This window comes from Aegilops tauschii, chromosome 6, assembly GCF_002575655.3.
Source record: "Aegilops tauschii subsp. strangulata cultivar AL8/78 chromosome 6, Aet v6.0, whole genome shotgun sequence".
NCBI lineage: Eukaryota > Viridiplantae > Streptophyta > Magnoliopsida > Poales > Poaceae > Aegilops > Aegilops tauschii.
Genome location: NC_053040.3, coordinates 53,486,785 through 53,503,066, shown reverse-complemented (window position 1 = coordinate 53,503,066; position 16,282 = coordinate 53,486,785). Strand labels below are relative to the sequence as shown.

The following is a 16,282-nucleotide window of genomic DNA, read 5'->3' as shown; positions in this document are numbered from 1 at the left end:
TATAGCAGTTTCAACAATAAAATGGGATTGGTTTCGAACAGAACTCGCAAGTTCTCGAGCAAAGGCGAATGGGCGCTGCTGTTTGTCAGGAAAGCCGAGCAACGGGCTGTTGTTTAGCTTCAAGTGCATCAACGGCCCTCTCTGCATCGTCGACCTCACCGCCGCCTCTGATCCAGCAAGATGGTATGTACCAGCAAAATCAATGGAGAGAGATCAAGATGGTGAAGCACAGGTCCAAGAGTATGAAATGGGTACTCTGATGTATTCGCCGTTCGACATCAACAGCTACGAGATCATGTAACAGTTATGTTTTTTCCTGATCAACAGCTGCAGTATCATTCGGGAATGATGTCCTTTCTGTGGAGATGTAACAGTTATGTTTTGTTCCTGATAGCACACTCAGTAATGTCGGGAAAAAAAAGCATACAACAAAACCTTTCTCAGTTACAACTGCTACTCGTTGAGTAACTTATTTCTCAGCCGGACGCACAGATGACACATCTAAACTACAGTTTCAAACACGAATAAAAAGTACAGTACAGGACAGTCCGCAACACAAATTCATTGTTTTCGAGATCTCTATGACAGGAAGTCCCTGGGGTCCGTGACATAACCCGTCAACGCCGAGGCCGCCGCGGTGAAGGGTGAAGCCAGGTAGATCTGCCCTTCCTTGTGGCCCATCCTGCCAGGGAAGTTCCTGTTCGTCGTTGATACACAGACCTGCATCCAAATACATGACTTTGAGATCACCAAAAAACAATCTGTCAACAAAGCTGAATGGCAGCACGCTTGACATTTCTCTTAACACACCATGAAGGTCTCTACCTTAATACATGAAAATGGTATTCTACAGCATTTGCAGTTGTAGTTTTCATGAACATCTAACATGTGATATCTCATGCAAGTAAGTGCGTTCCCACTTCCCAATCAGAGGGATGTGGTAGTAAGGCCTGCTGCTAAGTAGGGATCAAAACTAATGAGGGAGCATTTTGTTTGCAATTTTTTGTTCACTATGCTTGAGAACGGCAGCCTAGAGCAAACTGGTGGCTTCGACTAGCAATTTTATACCGTAACTGAAACCCTAGGAGAGATGGGAGTCAGGAGCCAGCTACAGCTAGCCAACAATGTGGGGATATGACAGTTCGGGGATGTTGTTTTTTAGGACAGCAGACATTTATCAGGATTCAAGGTCAAATGTCTTATCTAGAAAATTAACAGACTTTAACACTTCAGAGAACACAGAAGTCCAGTGTATAGAAATATATTAAGAAATATTAGAAGATACTTGCCGTAGGTTCATTCATCCGCGCATATGTATCACGAGGACCACCCAAACAAGCACCACAATTAGGACTAGCTGGTGTATCACAACCAGCCTCTTCAAAAATCTGGGAACATGTTTTGCCACCAGATCCTGGTACAGGGAGGCTATACACATCCATCCACACCTGCAAATTTCACATTCTTTTTAGTAACACAAACTGGAAGATGATTGTATCCGTATATTTTATCACAGATTTTCACCTTTTGTGTCGCAGGGACGAGAAAAGTGGGAACCTTAACCTTCTTGCCCTGTATTAAGGAAACAATTTGTAGTAAGTCAAGTAATCATGAATTTGTGTGATTTAATTACTGCAATATGTGACAGATGCATATTTAGGATTGAGCACAAAGAACTACATGAATAGGATAGCCCAAAATGCTTTGCATACTGATAAATAAGTTACAGTAGTAATGATAGTACTTTATATCGCTCAGCCATACAAGTCAGTCAAGTTGGAATTCTTAAAGCGAGGCAGATGCCTAAATTCTAATAATGATTCAAACAATGACATTACTTTTCTCTATAAATGGTCCTTGGTCACAACTCAATCATATAAAGTTCAACCGAAGCGCAACTTAATTTGATCCTTGTACATTTACCCCAGAACATGCCAACCCATACGGCCTTCAAAGTTCTACATAATCTAATAACTATATGAAACCACTAATGCCATTTGTGCATTGATGGTTGTCCATGTATGCGGGACCAATTAGCTGAACCCGAACATGGCCCACATTAGGCTCTTTCAGTAAAAGAAGAACAATATGTGTGTCCCTTAACCCAAACAATACCAGTTAGTCCTAAAACTAGATCCAATCGAATTCAAAGTGCATACCGAACCTGTCCTGATAATAATACTAGCCTATTCATTAGCACTGCAGGATAAGCTTATGTAGCCCACTGCCAGGCCTAATTACAGAAAACCTACAAAACTTCCTATTTTAATAACTATACTCTGTTGAGTTCATAGTATACAGAGGGAAGACAATGTACAAAACTTATAAGAAACAAACAAGTAGAAAACCATTGGAATAATCGTACTCTGCAAGTTCCAAAATACATAGCCGAGACCTCTGTATGCCAAAATGCATAAAAAGAAAGCATAATCCTGACTATATATCACACCAAGCTACAAGAAGATGGTTTGAAGCTTCTTACCGAAGCTAAGAACACCTTTGCAGCAGCAATAAAGTCCTCGGTCTTACCACCAGTGCAAGAACCAATATAGACTCGGTCAATCTTGACATCCTTGCATTCTCTTGCTAGAGCACGGTTGTCAGGGGAATGTGGCTGCACATTCATGGATAGTACATCATTATACAAAGGGAACTATCAAAAAGAATACAGAAAATGCAAGAGAGTAGAGTAGTTAACAAACCTTTGCAACTACTGGCTCTAATTTAGATACATCAAACCGGTAGTCACTGTAAAATCTGAAATCAGAAAAGTCAATCAAATATTAGAACAATAGACATCAAAAGCTTGCACATATGCCAATATGCCATAACGCCATTCATAACATGACACAAAGACCATTTGATGACGAACCTAGAAGGAAAAAACACAAACGCGACAACAGCATTCAAATTCTCAGACGCAAGGCATCAGAAAATATGGGCAATATTTTGTGAATGTCAGCCTTGTATGGCTATGTGCCACACAGGAAGGATAGCTTATAACTGCACAATGACATTCTAAATTTCCCAAAGGATGCCACCTACTGAGAAGCACTACAGGTAGCCAATTATGTCCAAGCCTAACAGGTTCCACATTATTGTGATCAGCTGAAGAAAGTAGTGAAGAACCAGTTATTTAAATTTATTGTAAGTGCCCTGCACAAAGTATTTCAAGACCCCTACTCTCTGTATAATTAATCAATATGCAAACTTTGGTTGCAATCAACAGCATTGTTTACTGGAAACTTTGTTCATCTTGACTTTGGACCAACCTTTTTATCCATAAAATGCAAAAGAGACAACCTTACTATTGATTTCAAATTCAACTAGTGATGGTTTGTTTGAGAAATATAGTTTTAATCAAATTGTTTAGATTGATGTACATATCTCAAGAACGAGAAGAGCCAAGGAGAGACTGTAATCACCTGGCCTGAGCATCACTATAGACAGGCTCATATTCAACCGATGTCTTACCCTGCAGTGTAGAGGATGGCAGATGATGTCACAATTACCATGATATAAAATTATTGTTAGCTAGTAGCTATAAATTGTTTTCCCCAGTGGTTATCTCAAACTTTGAGGGGGGGAAAGCACACTGCCTCGGTCCTAACATTAACATTCAGATGGTAGTTCAATACCTCAAGGTACTTAAATGTAGTTTCATCAGCAGGCACAACACCATTCTTTCCACCAGCTTCGATAACCATGTTGCACAGTGTCATTCTTTCTTCCATCTAGCAAGTGTGTGAAAACACTAAGCTCAATTTTACATTAAATAACAACAGATTAACCCAGTTATGAACATGGAACATACAGTTAGACTTTCTATTGTTGATCCAACAAACTCCATCGATCTGTATGTTGCACCAGATACAGATATCTCGCCAATAATCTGTAAATAGATATGACCAAGGATGAGACATTCCGGTTACAATGAGAAACTCCTGACAAAATAAATAAATTTTAGCATAACCAAGACTATTTTGTTGGCTTACTTGTAAAATCAGATCCTTAGCGAGTAAATAAGGTGGCATTTCTCCATCTAATACAAACCTGATGGTTGGGGGCACCTGAAAATAAGATTAAACAGATCAAAACACATTTTTTTTCCATAGGAACACGCTGTACGCAGGAAAGAAATAGAGAAGAGTTTCTCCACGATATGAAAAAAGATAGCATGCTCAAAAACCAATAATTTATCACACTAAAAATATACAGAATGTGACAAGCATACAGGATGCAAAAATGGAAAAGAGATCTATAACTGCTGTTTGAATGGTGCTAATCGGATACTACACCTAAATACCTAATACCTCTGCATTGGATGGAGTATTTTTTGATGGTCCAGCATATAATTTATAAACAAAAAGGAACTTATAGTTAATTCCATCAAATGCACATCTTAATTTTCCATATTCGTGCAATAAACTGTAGTTTAGTACAATATAATATAAAAATGTACAGAAGGTGAGAAACAAATGAAGAAACCCTGACACATCACTGAGATACAGAACCGAAGATTGCTCAGACTGAGAAAGATATGTCCCATCTGTTTCCATGGTAAGACTATTTTCAAATTCGATCCGGAAGTAATTTAACATGCTTGCATACCTTGAGAAGAGCCTTTCCAGTTCCCATCACAAAACCTGCATCAGTGTTTCCAATCCCAGTTGCAAACTGACCAAAGGCTCCAGCATTGCAGGTATGAGAATCAGTACCAAGGAGAACCTACACATCAACATGAACCAGGTTAAGCATGTACAGCGAAATCACAAGCTTCCAGTACTTGGTGTAGTTCGTAAAAATACCTCGCCTGGTCGGCAGTGACCTTCTTGGGCGAGCGCAATGTGGCAAACACCTTTGTAGTCCGGATTTGCCTACAGCCCAAAAGTTCAAATCTTTTTTAAGCACACAAATCTTGCTTTTACTTGAATGAACCTCAATCAGGAAGCTCTAAACGGAATGAAATCAGCAAGGCATGTACTCTGAAGTCGCTGAGGTCCTTGATGTCGTAAAAGTACTTGATCTTCTGCTCCTCGCAGAAGTCCCTGAGGATGTCGACGTTCCGGTTGGCCCGCTCGTCGCTGGTGAAGATGTAGTGGTCGGGGATGATGACGACCTTCTCGCGGTCCCACACCTTGGCGTCCTCCCCGAACTCCTGCTTGAAGATTCCGATGGTGCCGGGGCCGCAGACGTCGTGCGTCATGAGCACGTCCACGTCCACCCACACGTTCTCCCCGGGCTCCAGGCTCGCGCGCTCCGACGCCCGCGCCAGGATCTTCTCCGTCGTCGTCATCGGGCTCTTCACCGAGCCGGTGGACGCGGGGGAGCGCGGCGCGCGGGTCGGCGTCGCGACCGCGCGTACGCGCCCGGCCCGCGCGCGCCGGCTACTGGCGCCCGCGCTCAAGCGCTGCTGCTGCGGCGCCGCCGCGGCGAGCTCCTTCTGCGGCGGGGAGAGGAAGGAGACGAGGGGGTCAGCGGAGTGAGAAGCTAGAGGGGGGCGAGGGGAGGGGAGGGGAGAGGAAGGGAACCTTGTGCGCGAAGGCGGCGGAGGTGGCCTTGGCGGCGGCGGAGATGGAGGCCATGGCGGCGCGCGCGGTCGAACACCTTGAGGTCAATAGAGGGGATTGGGGGGTGGTGCGGCCGTGGCGAGCACGAGTCGGGCGTGTGGGCGAAGGGGGGTCACAGGCGGAAGGTAATATAAGGGTGTGTGAGGTTACGTGTTCGGTTTTGGCCGTCCGATCGGGAATGGACGGTGGCGCATGGGTTTGAGGTATCTGTAGCACAACGGGGATTGCATTCTAGTACTCCCTCCGTCTAGGTATGTAAGTCACATTATGAAAACCAAATAATCCTAAAATACTTAGGCACGGTACATTAACTTCCTCGTCGTTTCTTGTTTCGTAACATATCAATCAATAAAAGATGTGGGTCGTGCATGCTTTTAATGACTTGAGACTAACAAACATGACATGCATTGGTTAGTGCGGCCGTGGCGAGCACGAGTGTTCGAGTGTTTGAGGTATCTGCTGCACAACAGGGATTGCATTCTACTACCTGTCGAGTGTTCAAAAAAAAAAGAGAAATCAAATGCACTGTTAACATCATCTTCAACGGATGATGTAAAACACTCAAAAAACATTTTTAGGCAATAAAAAGTTGATCATTTTTTGGTCATTTTAATTGGAAATCTAACCGGCCCGCATGAAACTGTTCTTTTTTGCGAGAAAACTTCCAACTTATTCATCTTCAATCATGACAGTATAACGAACACCAAAAATAATAAAAATTGCATCCAGATCCGTAGACCACCTGGCGGCAACTACCTTTCAAGTCCTTTGAGAAATGCACCGAGAGCACGTCTGGTGCTAGGATGCAAAGCCATGTCCCATCAGGGGGTGCCGACGTGGTATCGCGGAAAGGGGAGCGGTCAATTCAAGCGAGAGCTTGGTTGATGAGTGTGGGAGGGGATGTTCGTGTTTTCAGTCGTTAGAATGAGATCAGGTGGTCATGGATGACCTTTAGTGATGTGGGTTTTTCCTCTACATGTAGCTATTGTGGTTTTATTGGTGGCATAATTGTGCATATGCAGATTTTTTTTCTTTTTCTTTTGAGAGAATTTGAATAAATATAGCCACGGTCAATAAGTATTTTTATATCAGCAACAATTATTAAGTTTGAATGGTAACTTTGAGCAGTGTTTTAGGGTAAATTATAAGTACACCTTTTTTCTTCATGATCATTTTACATGAAAAATCCTAGTTATATATTGATATATTGTAGATATAACCACATGACCAGACGTATAAATGCTATCAAATTATTCACATGGTCCAATGCTATCAAATTCTTCACGGACTTATTGAAAAAAAAATCCACAAACACCTCGCGTTGAAGGTGAAGGACTTACTTGGACAAGGATTGATTTTGTAGTATCTCCTAGCTTTAGCTCAGATTAAATCCAACAGAATACCAAGATTATGCGAATTAATACCAAACACGGTTTGTGTTTTATTCTTTAACATAGTACAAAAGAGAACGAAATACGCTTTTTTCAGCTTTGGGATTCCTAGCGCCACACGCAGAAGCCAGTAGCAAAGAGCCAAAGATTCATACGTGGTGAGCTAGCTCCATTTGGAGCTTTTTTTATTAAAGTTTTATTATAAGATCAGGCTCCCTTGGCCCCTACGTTGGCAGATTTGCTAACTTGACCCCTACGCCTTCTCAAGGCCTCCACTGGGTCTGTATGGCCGTCTCACTCGTGTCAGTGCGTCACTGGCTGGCCCGTGGCCACACATACGCCCACGTGCATATCCACACACACCGGAGTGGGGGGCTGGGGATCCCGCCGTAGTTTGTCCAACGATTCAGATGGCGGTGAGGGCGGCTAGGCTACTCCACGAGCTCCTCCGCATTCGAGTTATTTACCTGAAACCATCATATTTGGACTAGGGTACCAATTTAGTATCAAATTTAAACCAGTGTGAAAAACCATTAATTTCACGCCTAATCTATAACATAGAGCACTGATTGTCTGATAAACGTGCGAAAACACTGAAACTGACAAGTTGGCCCCACCTGTCAGGCTGACGTGGCGAAGACCAAAAATGTTGATTGAGTGATGTGGCAAATAAGACGCGGGCCCCATCTGTCAATGACTAGAAGGCCTTCTTCTTCATATCACTTTTTCAACGAGGCAATCCATCGAACAGCTTTTGGGCACCAATCTTTTTCCTCTCGGTGATGAGCGTGAGCAGCACCAGTTCATCCACCTCTACATGGAGCGCTGGCGAGGTAGGCGTGGAGCAGCGGATGCCCGTAGCTCCTCTCTCTGCCGCGCGCCGAGCTCGCCCGCTAGCGTTGCTCCAGTGCCGGTGCACGCACGCACGCGCCGAGGTGTGCAGTCACCAAGGGAGCGGCTGTAGTGCAGGTGCACGGACGCACGCTCCAGTGCCAGTGCATGCACGCATGCGTTGACTGAAGCTGCTAGCGTAGAGCACGCACGGGCGCCAACAGGGCAGCGGCGGCCGGAGCACCACTCCGAGGTTCGCAGTGACCAGGGGACGCCGCGCGTTGACTAGCGAACCAGCGAGGGTGGTGAGCGGCGCGGCGGCGGCTCTCGCGGACCTTGCCCATTCGTTGTTGACGAGCACGACGCAGCGCCGTGTGCATGATGGAGGCAGTTTGGCCGTTGGGGCAGCGCCGCTCCCGCGAGACGCGCCTCGGCCCAAGCGTGGACGCACGGTCTCGGATGACGTCGGCTTCCCCTCGCATGCCCACGGCTGAGGAGAGGACGTTCGCGGCGGGGTAGGCCTTTCTTCACGAATTAACACAAAGGACTATGAGCTTTTCCTTTAAAACATTAATCCTATTTGCATAGTCGGGTACATTAACTGGCATCTTTACTTTTTATACACGGTGAGACATGTCAGAAGATTCCTAGAATTAGGAGTCACATGCGTAAAACCACCATATGCGTGTCCTGATTTACAGAAAACCAACACTTTCCAATTCATGGCATTTTTCACCGCACACACCGCTTGACAGTGGCAAAAAACATTGAGCAATTTTTTAAGCTGTTTTTGACATGGCAACTCACGCACGCGGCGATAGGGGTGATGGCGCTGGGAAACGGCCATTAACAGTGGGGTCGGGATGGCCTTGGTCAGAGGCGCACGCTTGGCTCAACCAAGATGTTTCCGATAGGGCGCTACCTCACTCTCTCCATTTCGCTTTCATCCTTGCTCGCGAGCCCGAGCTCCCGTGATCCCTCTCCTTTCTCCAATGATGGCGGTAGGACCCGGCGGCGGTGGAGGGGGCACAACATACCACATCGAGGGTGGTATGGTGGTTATATAGTGTAGGCCCCTAGGTTGCCCAATCTTTCACAACTTGGAGGGGATCAAGAGGAACACTCAAAAACCAAAAGGGAAACAATCAAGAAAAGTCCAATCACACATCCATTCTCATCACATACACATATATAAGATCCACAAGATACATGAAACCAAAGGAAAAATAGCAATAAGGGTAAAGTTCATCCTAAACCCCTAAAGTAGATGAGGTCTTGGAGGGTAGTTCTTCAAATCCACAAGGGAAGATGAAGGTCTTAGTGATTCACTTAAGGGTTCCTTCTCCTTAAGGAGGCTTTGATGATCTATGGTGAGATCCTTCTCCACAAGGAGGTTTGTTCCTCAAAGAGGGGACACAAGGAGGAAACTCTCTCTTCTAGTTCATCTGTATGCTTTGCTAACCTTGGGAAGGACGAGGGGGCGTCTATTTATAATACAAGTTGGATTGGGGGTGAGAGAGAAGGATACATAGCCACTAAGGGCGGGCTGCATGCAAGCAGGGCCGACTGCCCGAGTAGCTACTTGGATTGTTCGGGCAATGGCCAGATGATCTAGGTAGGAACTCGAATGGTCCGGATTCACCGAGAACCCACTATTGCCTTCCCGGACTCCTGGGTTGGTAGCCAGATTGTCCGGGTAGGAGTCTGGATGTCCGACCATGCGTGGGAACTGCCTCTTCTTCTCCTTGCTCCGCTTTTGTCCTAGTTTGGCCTTGTTCCGTAGCTTCTGCATGGTTGTCTCCTTGGTACCTAAGTATGCAAAGGGTTTCCACTTGAGGCATGTCTCATTTGGATACATAGGAAGCTCAAAGAGGAGAGAGGTAACCTCAGTTTCAATAGCTTGTGCACGGGCTCTAATTATTGGTCCACTTGGTGAGGGGGGCCCCAACCCGGTCCCCGTAGTGCAAGTGCTCCCTAGGCTTGTGCTGCAGCTCCTATCACCGCCAACGTTGTGCCGCCTTCTTATTTTTTTACTTTCTTGATGCTCAATCCCCCTCACGCCCATCTCGCTCTTGCTGACGCGCCTGCATATCTCGCTGGGCCTTGTCCCACATCTCGCGATCCCGCCGTTTCTTCGCTTCCGGATCCAGGGGCTCCATGGGGCGCGTGGAGGCGCAACGCTCGTCGCAGGAGCCCATAGCTACCACTTCGGTGAAGGATCTGGAGAGAGGGGGCAGAACTAGAGTGGGAATGAGACGACGGGCGAGATTAGCCAGCCGCCTCACTTTTGATTTGGTAGTAGGAAACCCTCAACCTTCGACAAATTTCTTGGGGTTAGTTCTTCCGGTGAATCCGGTTGATGAGGAAAGTCATCAAATACTGTTTTCTAGCACCATATGGTTCATATGCAATTGATGAAACATGTTGCTCTTGATGTACTTCCTTTTCTTTAGCATTCCCCTTTTCGTGTAATAAGTTTGGTTGTAAAACTCTTTAGAGTACCTAGAACCTTTTCTTTTCTTTTGAAACAAAACACCCAAAACTTTATTCATTTGGAAATGACAGTTACATCATTTATGAGGAAGGGTACATTTTAATCAGTGGTTCCTCAAATCAATCCAACGTCAACAAAAATCTAGCCAAGCTAGCAAGCTCATAAACAACTTTATTTGCTTCCCTATTACAATGCTCGTTCCTAGCTATAGCAATGTCACAAACATAATGATAGCAATCGTTGAAAATCGTCGCCGCCCCCTAAGAATGACCACTCTTTTTCATTGTGTCAATAACCTCTAGGTTGTCAAAATTAGTAACGAGTCGGTTGCATCCTACCCTTTTGCGCAAGGGCAAGACCGAATCTGAGCGTCAAAGCTTTAGCCGCAAGGATGTCTGCACAACCCTCGATCTTTCCATCCCCTCCAGCGATGAAGTTTCCTTTATGATCCCTCAAGACCATTCCTGTCATACCCCTAAGCAAGTCTTGATCAAAAGAAGCATCAGCGTTAAGTTTGACAAAACCCAAGGGGGGTAGATCCACCCCTCTCTTCTCATGGTAGCCTTTGGATAGGACGCGATAACATAGTTTGTCGTTATAGGAAAAGCATCTTGAACTACCCCCCCACAAACTAATTTACAACTTACCCACCATAAATACCAGGTCGTAATTACGATCATCTCCCGAGCATTCAGAAGACCCAAACTGGAGAAATCCTGGTACGACAATAAAAGTAAGAATTCCTGCACCGCCTCACCAACACAGTCAACCTCATAGGCTCTATTAATAATTTTGGCCATCTATATCCTTTTCCAAACACCCCTAGCTATATTTTTACATAGAAACAACAAGTGCTTTGGGGCAGCACAACAAGAGGGGCATTTGGGTGAAACTTTAAAGTGCCTATTGGCAAGGGTAGCAAGACATGGGAGGCCAACGTACGGCAAACAAAAAAAAAATCAACCTTTGTCGGGCAAGATAGCCTCCAAATATTACACCAAATGGGATTAAGTGTGGTCATCCCATTCCATTTGTATGTTGTAGTTTTCTCCCATGTTGATGATTTCATTCCACAAAATAAGCTGACCAAATTGAAAACAACCCGTGCCTAGAACCTGGCTTGCCACCCAGGTACATCATATATGCTTGTTTAACTGACATTGTGTGGTTTGCTTTCCATGAGCAAAAAAAGGTGAAACCAGGGGAAACCCCTTTTATTAAAATAATAAAAAAGTTTCCATAGCTGTCACTTACTGTCTTTTGTTGTCATACTCAAGTCTGTGTACCTGTTGTTGAGCACCTCTATTTCTGTGTTTCTTTATCCTTTCAGAGCTCGCTCCAAAAATATATTATATGTTTAATTAGTGTTAAAATTATGTATAACTTTGTTATCAGTCTGGTGTTGGTTTGCACTTTATTAGTTGAAAGCCCGGGCCTACTTGTGTCTTCGTTCTGAACAAAGATCACATATATATTAGTGGTGTTGTCGTCCGCGCCAGTCAGTCTTTTTAGTTTGCGGAAATCTTATACAAACGAAAAAGGCTGAACAACAAAAACACCTTCGAGAAGTCCTTGGCCAAAGGAGTGAAGAAAACTAGATGCTGGAACTAAGACCCTTCCATGTGTTGGAATGCCCCTTTCAACTTTCAAGGTCTTCCCCATGACCCAAACCATGCAAGCCGTAGTGAGAAAATGACCACCCGACCAGCAATAGCCAACATTATTAAGCTAGTAGTAAATTGATCTAGTCCCCTCACTGACCAATGACCCGTTCTTTCTCCGGTACCCGCCCTAGTCTGCTAACCAAGTACGTGCCACGCTGTTTCCTATACTGCTTATGGTGCCGTGGTTCCCTCACTTATATAACCCGTACGCGTAACGCAAAATCTTTGCACCCACTTTGCCCAACCTCGTAGCGCGAAATCTCAGCGCAATTTCATGCACGTCCTTGCGCCGCACTCAGGCGGTCCTCCGTTTGCACCACCACTCGGCCACCTCGATCGTCGTCTAAGGGAAGGCATCGCGGCCATCCACGGCGGCGACCTGCCAGGAGGGATGGACGACGTGCTGTCGCAGATCGGGGACGCCTTCCGGCTCGCCGGGGAGCTCATGGGCGACCTCCCCGCGGCCCAGAACGACCCGGCCTACCTCGCCGCGCGATGCTACGGCATTGTCCGCGCCTACAACACGGCCATCCGCATGCTGCAGCACCACGGCGTGGGCGCCGTGAACGTGGCCGCGGCGCGTCCGCTCGACGGCGGCGGGCCGCTGGACCTCCTGCGCCCGCGCAGCACGGAGGAAGCAGCCGGCGCCAGCCAGCTTCTCGGGGAAACCGCGACGCGTCTGCAGGAGCCGTTCAACATGCTGGCCGGTGCGCGAGCGCCACCACACGCGGTGCGCTCGGCTGCGGACGTCGCGGGCACCTCCGGCGGCCCGATGAGGAGGCTGGCGTCGTCCAGATCTCCGCCGACGGCCCAGCCACGGCAGGGCAGGAGGAGGTACGTGCGTGAGCCCGTACGTACCACGTACGGCACTGTCGTCCGTCGTCGTTAGATTTTGTGGGTCAACGGTTCAAACACGGGGACCTTTTACCACGTCATGGCTCGGAAACTTTCGTAGTCCCGCGCGCGCAGCGAATGTTCTCTGCGACAGCGAGGTAGGGGCGAATTTCTGGCCAAGTCGTCGGGCGCTACGGGGAAGGTAGACGACACGAGGGTTTACACGGCGACCCGAAGCATGCACTTTTAATTATGTCGGGTATATGGGGAGATTAGTATAAGACTCGGTGAGGATCTATGACTTATAATTAGTCGTGTTGGCTATTCTTCATGCGCTTGCTTTCTTTTAGGAACCAACGAGAGCCCCGCCTTTTCATATAGTGGAAATAAGGAATTGTACGAGGGCTGAAACTTTTCGAAGGGAGCTCGCCAAAACCCTCGCTTAAAAAAAATCACACGTCGGTCGAATATGTGCACCTCCGAGGCGGAGACAGCGCCCAAAGGGCAAGCGTTGGTGAGAAGTGGTGATGTTAGTGAGGCCGAGCCAAGAGTGATCCGGAGCTGAGGACGTACAACGTGTTAGCGGGCGTCACCGGTAGTGGGGTGTGGGGAGTCTAAAGTTGACGGATTCAGGTGGGGGTGGGGGAGGGTCATCAGCGACCGAATCATGTCGGGGTTAGAGGAAATGCTGGGGCAACGGCTACACATTGGTGGGGGCGAGCACTGCATGTGGCGGGAGCAGGCGATTTTACCGACATCGGAGGGCGGGTCGACGAGCAGGTGTTGAATGAGGAAGAAGAAAACCGTGGTCCGTTGGATATTGAGAGAAATTCAACTGAATTCATCATTTTTTTGACAGCTGTTCAATAGCCAACCCAATATTATTTTTGAGAATGAAATAATTAATCAATTAAAGACCTAATTAGCTAGTTTGTGCAAGAAATTGTAAATTTGTTTGAGTTTCCTAGAATACTACTAATTAATACTCACTCCGTCCCATAATATAAGAACGTTTTTTATATTAATGTAGTGTCTACAACATTTTTATATTACGAGACGGAGGGAGTATTAATTAAATAATACTGTATGTTTTAGGAGGGACAGCGGGCACAGGGAGACGATGTTGGTGCCGGCACACCGGATGGGTAACACCGAGCTTCCACCGGACGACGGCTACACGTGGCGCAAGTACGGCCAGAAGGACATCCTCGGCTCCAGGTTCCCCAGGTAACAAAATGGCTACTTATCAACTTCCGTCTATGGGGGGCCAATTACATTTCAAATCAGTTTGTTCCATAATTTTCCGCTTTACAGTAAATATATTCACTACCTGATTAGTCAGCAACTCCGTAATTTCATGGAAGACTGGACATTTCTGGAGCGTAATAGAGTGTACAGTGTAGTACACACTTCCAGAATTATGACTGCAGATTTCAGTAGCACACTACTTCAACTTAAATTTTGCTCTCAGTTTGACCAAAAAGGAGTACTTAATTACTTAACCCAACATTCGTGCAAACACTATGTGCATGTTTGCAATTTGCAAATTAATAGGCTTTGCATAGTATACGTGACAATCTGAGTTTGTGATGATCAAACTGCGTCCATGGTGTAACCAACAGGAGCTACTACCGGTGCACCCACAAGAACTACTACGGGTGCGACGCCAAGAAGAAGGTGCAGCGCCTGGACGACGACCCCTTCATGTACGAGGTCACGTACTGCGGCAGCCACAGCTGCCTCACCTCCACCACCCCGCTGCTCAACTTTCCCACCGCCACCGCCACCGCCACAGCCACCGCTACCAACTCTCCGACCGCCGCGACAGGCTCCGGCCTCGCCCCTGCGGACCACTTCATGACACAGACCGACCAGGCGGCGGTGTCGACATCAATGCACCTCGGCGTCGGCTGGATGCCGGCAAGCTTCCAGGGCGTTGTGGCAGCGGGCTCCGGCGCCGGCGTGCAGACGAGCGTGTCCACCGCAGCGAGGGACACGGATTACCCGGCGCTGGATCTCGCCGACGTCATGTTCAACTCCGGCGGTAGCACGGCCATCAGCTTGGACGGCATCTTCTCTTCTCATCATCGAAGTGATAGCTAGAAGGACGGCCATATGCAAGGAATGATCTGGATTATTCGTTCTCATAGTCGATTTCGTACGTAGAGAAGTAGCTAGCATGATTTATGTCTGGTTGCCCGTCGTTAATTTGATTTACTTATACATAGTTGTAGCCTCTGTTAGACTAATTAGCAATTTTTGATGTCGTTTATTCAGATATAAATTACTTTACAGCTGTGGTAGAAATATTGATCTTGATCTTATATGCGGAAGTTCACATATGGAACACTGAACTAGCACATCTACAGAATTTGCAAGAACAACAAGCGCATGAAACAATAACAGGGTGATTAGATGCCTTGGCAGTTTTCCTCCCTTCCCCTGGCATGTCAAAAACTCAATAAAGTCAAGGGCACCGATGTAACATGGCCAGAATTTCGAAAACTATATCCTATAAATAAAAGGGCCTCCACTCACTTGGATAAGAGCTTTCCTACAGCTAGAGACCAATCTACAAAATAAAAGTTACATGATGAGGTGGCAATATCTGATGCGAAAGAGAAGGGAATGGAAGGCTCACACCCTGAAATTCAGGGAGGGGATTAGTGAGGATTAGCAAGTCCATAGCCCACTTAGGGCGTCTCCAAGGGGACTCACCAAATCGCCCCAAAATGTCCAGACCCGATGATCCTAGAACTTTCTAGGCATCCAACGCGACTCACCAAATTGGGCCGGACTAGTCCAAACATCCAAAATCCCCGAGGCCCCAAATCGGTGGGAGCTTCGGGGAACTCTGGACGTCGACCACGTCGGACTCCGACACCCATGTCCCACCTAAACCCCACTCAGAGCCACATTTTTCATAATCATGCCCTTCTCCACTCTCATTCTCTGCTCATGAAGACTGCCACCGCCGCCATAGACCCCCCATGCTGTCAAGCCTTGCAGGACCCCCGGGACATCACCCAGGCCTTCCTGGGTGCCACTGACGTACTACCCCAGATCTGGTCACCACCCAGGTACCCTCCGCCCCTACTGACGCCATCTAAAGCACCACGCCCGATAATTGTCAGAACAAATGCCATAGTGCAGTTTTTTTATGTTCTTGTTGTTTACTTTGAAGCAAACACAATGGATTCAGACAAGGAGTACTTCTATGTCGAGTTCATGGATTTGTCTTCGTCGCATGATGACAAAGATGAGGATGGGATTGCGACAATGATGGCGATTCTTGAAGAAATGGAGCGTGCTGAGGAGCATGTTCTCAACTTCAAGGGTTCAAAAAAGGACATCGAGTGTTCAATCGGCGTCAGACACGGGGGCATGTTGATATCCCTGATGAGTACATTGCCCCCGATGCACTATTCGACCACTATTTCCAATGTCGATATCAGATGCATGGACCATTCTTCTTGCACATCATGGAAGGTGTCGGGG

At 46.7% G+C, this 16,282-nt stretch overlaps 2 protein-coding genes across 2 annotated transcripts; one reads left to right on the top strand and one right to left on the bottom strand.

The window, feature by feature from the left end:
* Positions 1-338: 338 nt before the first annotated feature.
* LOC109778624 (3-isopropylmalate dehydratase large subunit, chloroplastic) lies at positions 339-5,688 on the bottom strand. The gene is made up of 13 exons (XM_020337194.4): positions 5,532-5,688; positions 4,985-5,443; positions 4,809-4,877; positions 4,612-4,728; positions 3,996-4,070; positions 3,815-3,892; positions 3,639-3,734; positions 3,426-3,475; positions 2,703-2,757; positions 2,483-2,614; positions 1,525-1,572; positions 1,290-1,448; positions 339-720 (listed from the first exon to the last, which is right to left on the bottom strand). Exons 1-13 carry the CDS (start codon positions 5,583-5,585, stop codon positions 580-582), a joined length of 1,533 nt encoding a protein of 510 aa, XP_020192783.1. The 5' UTR covers positions 5,586-5,688; the 3' UTR covers positions 339-579.
* A 6,485-nt stretch (positions 5,689-12,173) lies between these two features.
* Positions 12,174-15,264, top strand: LOC109778597 (uncharacterized). Its single transcript, XM_020337163.4, has 3 exons — positions 12,174-12,784; positions 13,880-14,011; positions 14,407-15,264. Exons 1-3 carry the CDS (start codon positions 12,225-12,227, stop codon positions 14,885-14,887), a joined length of 1,173 nt encoding a protein of 390 aa, XP_020192752.4. The 5' UTR covers positions 12,174-12,224; the 3' UTR covers positions 14,888-15,264.
* Positions 15,265-16,282: the final 1,018 nt, after the last annotated feature.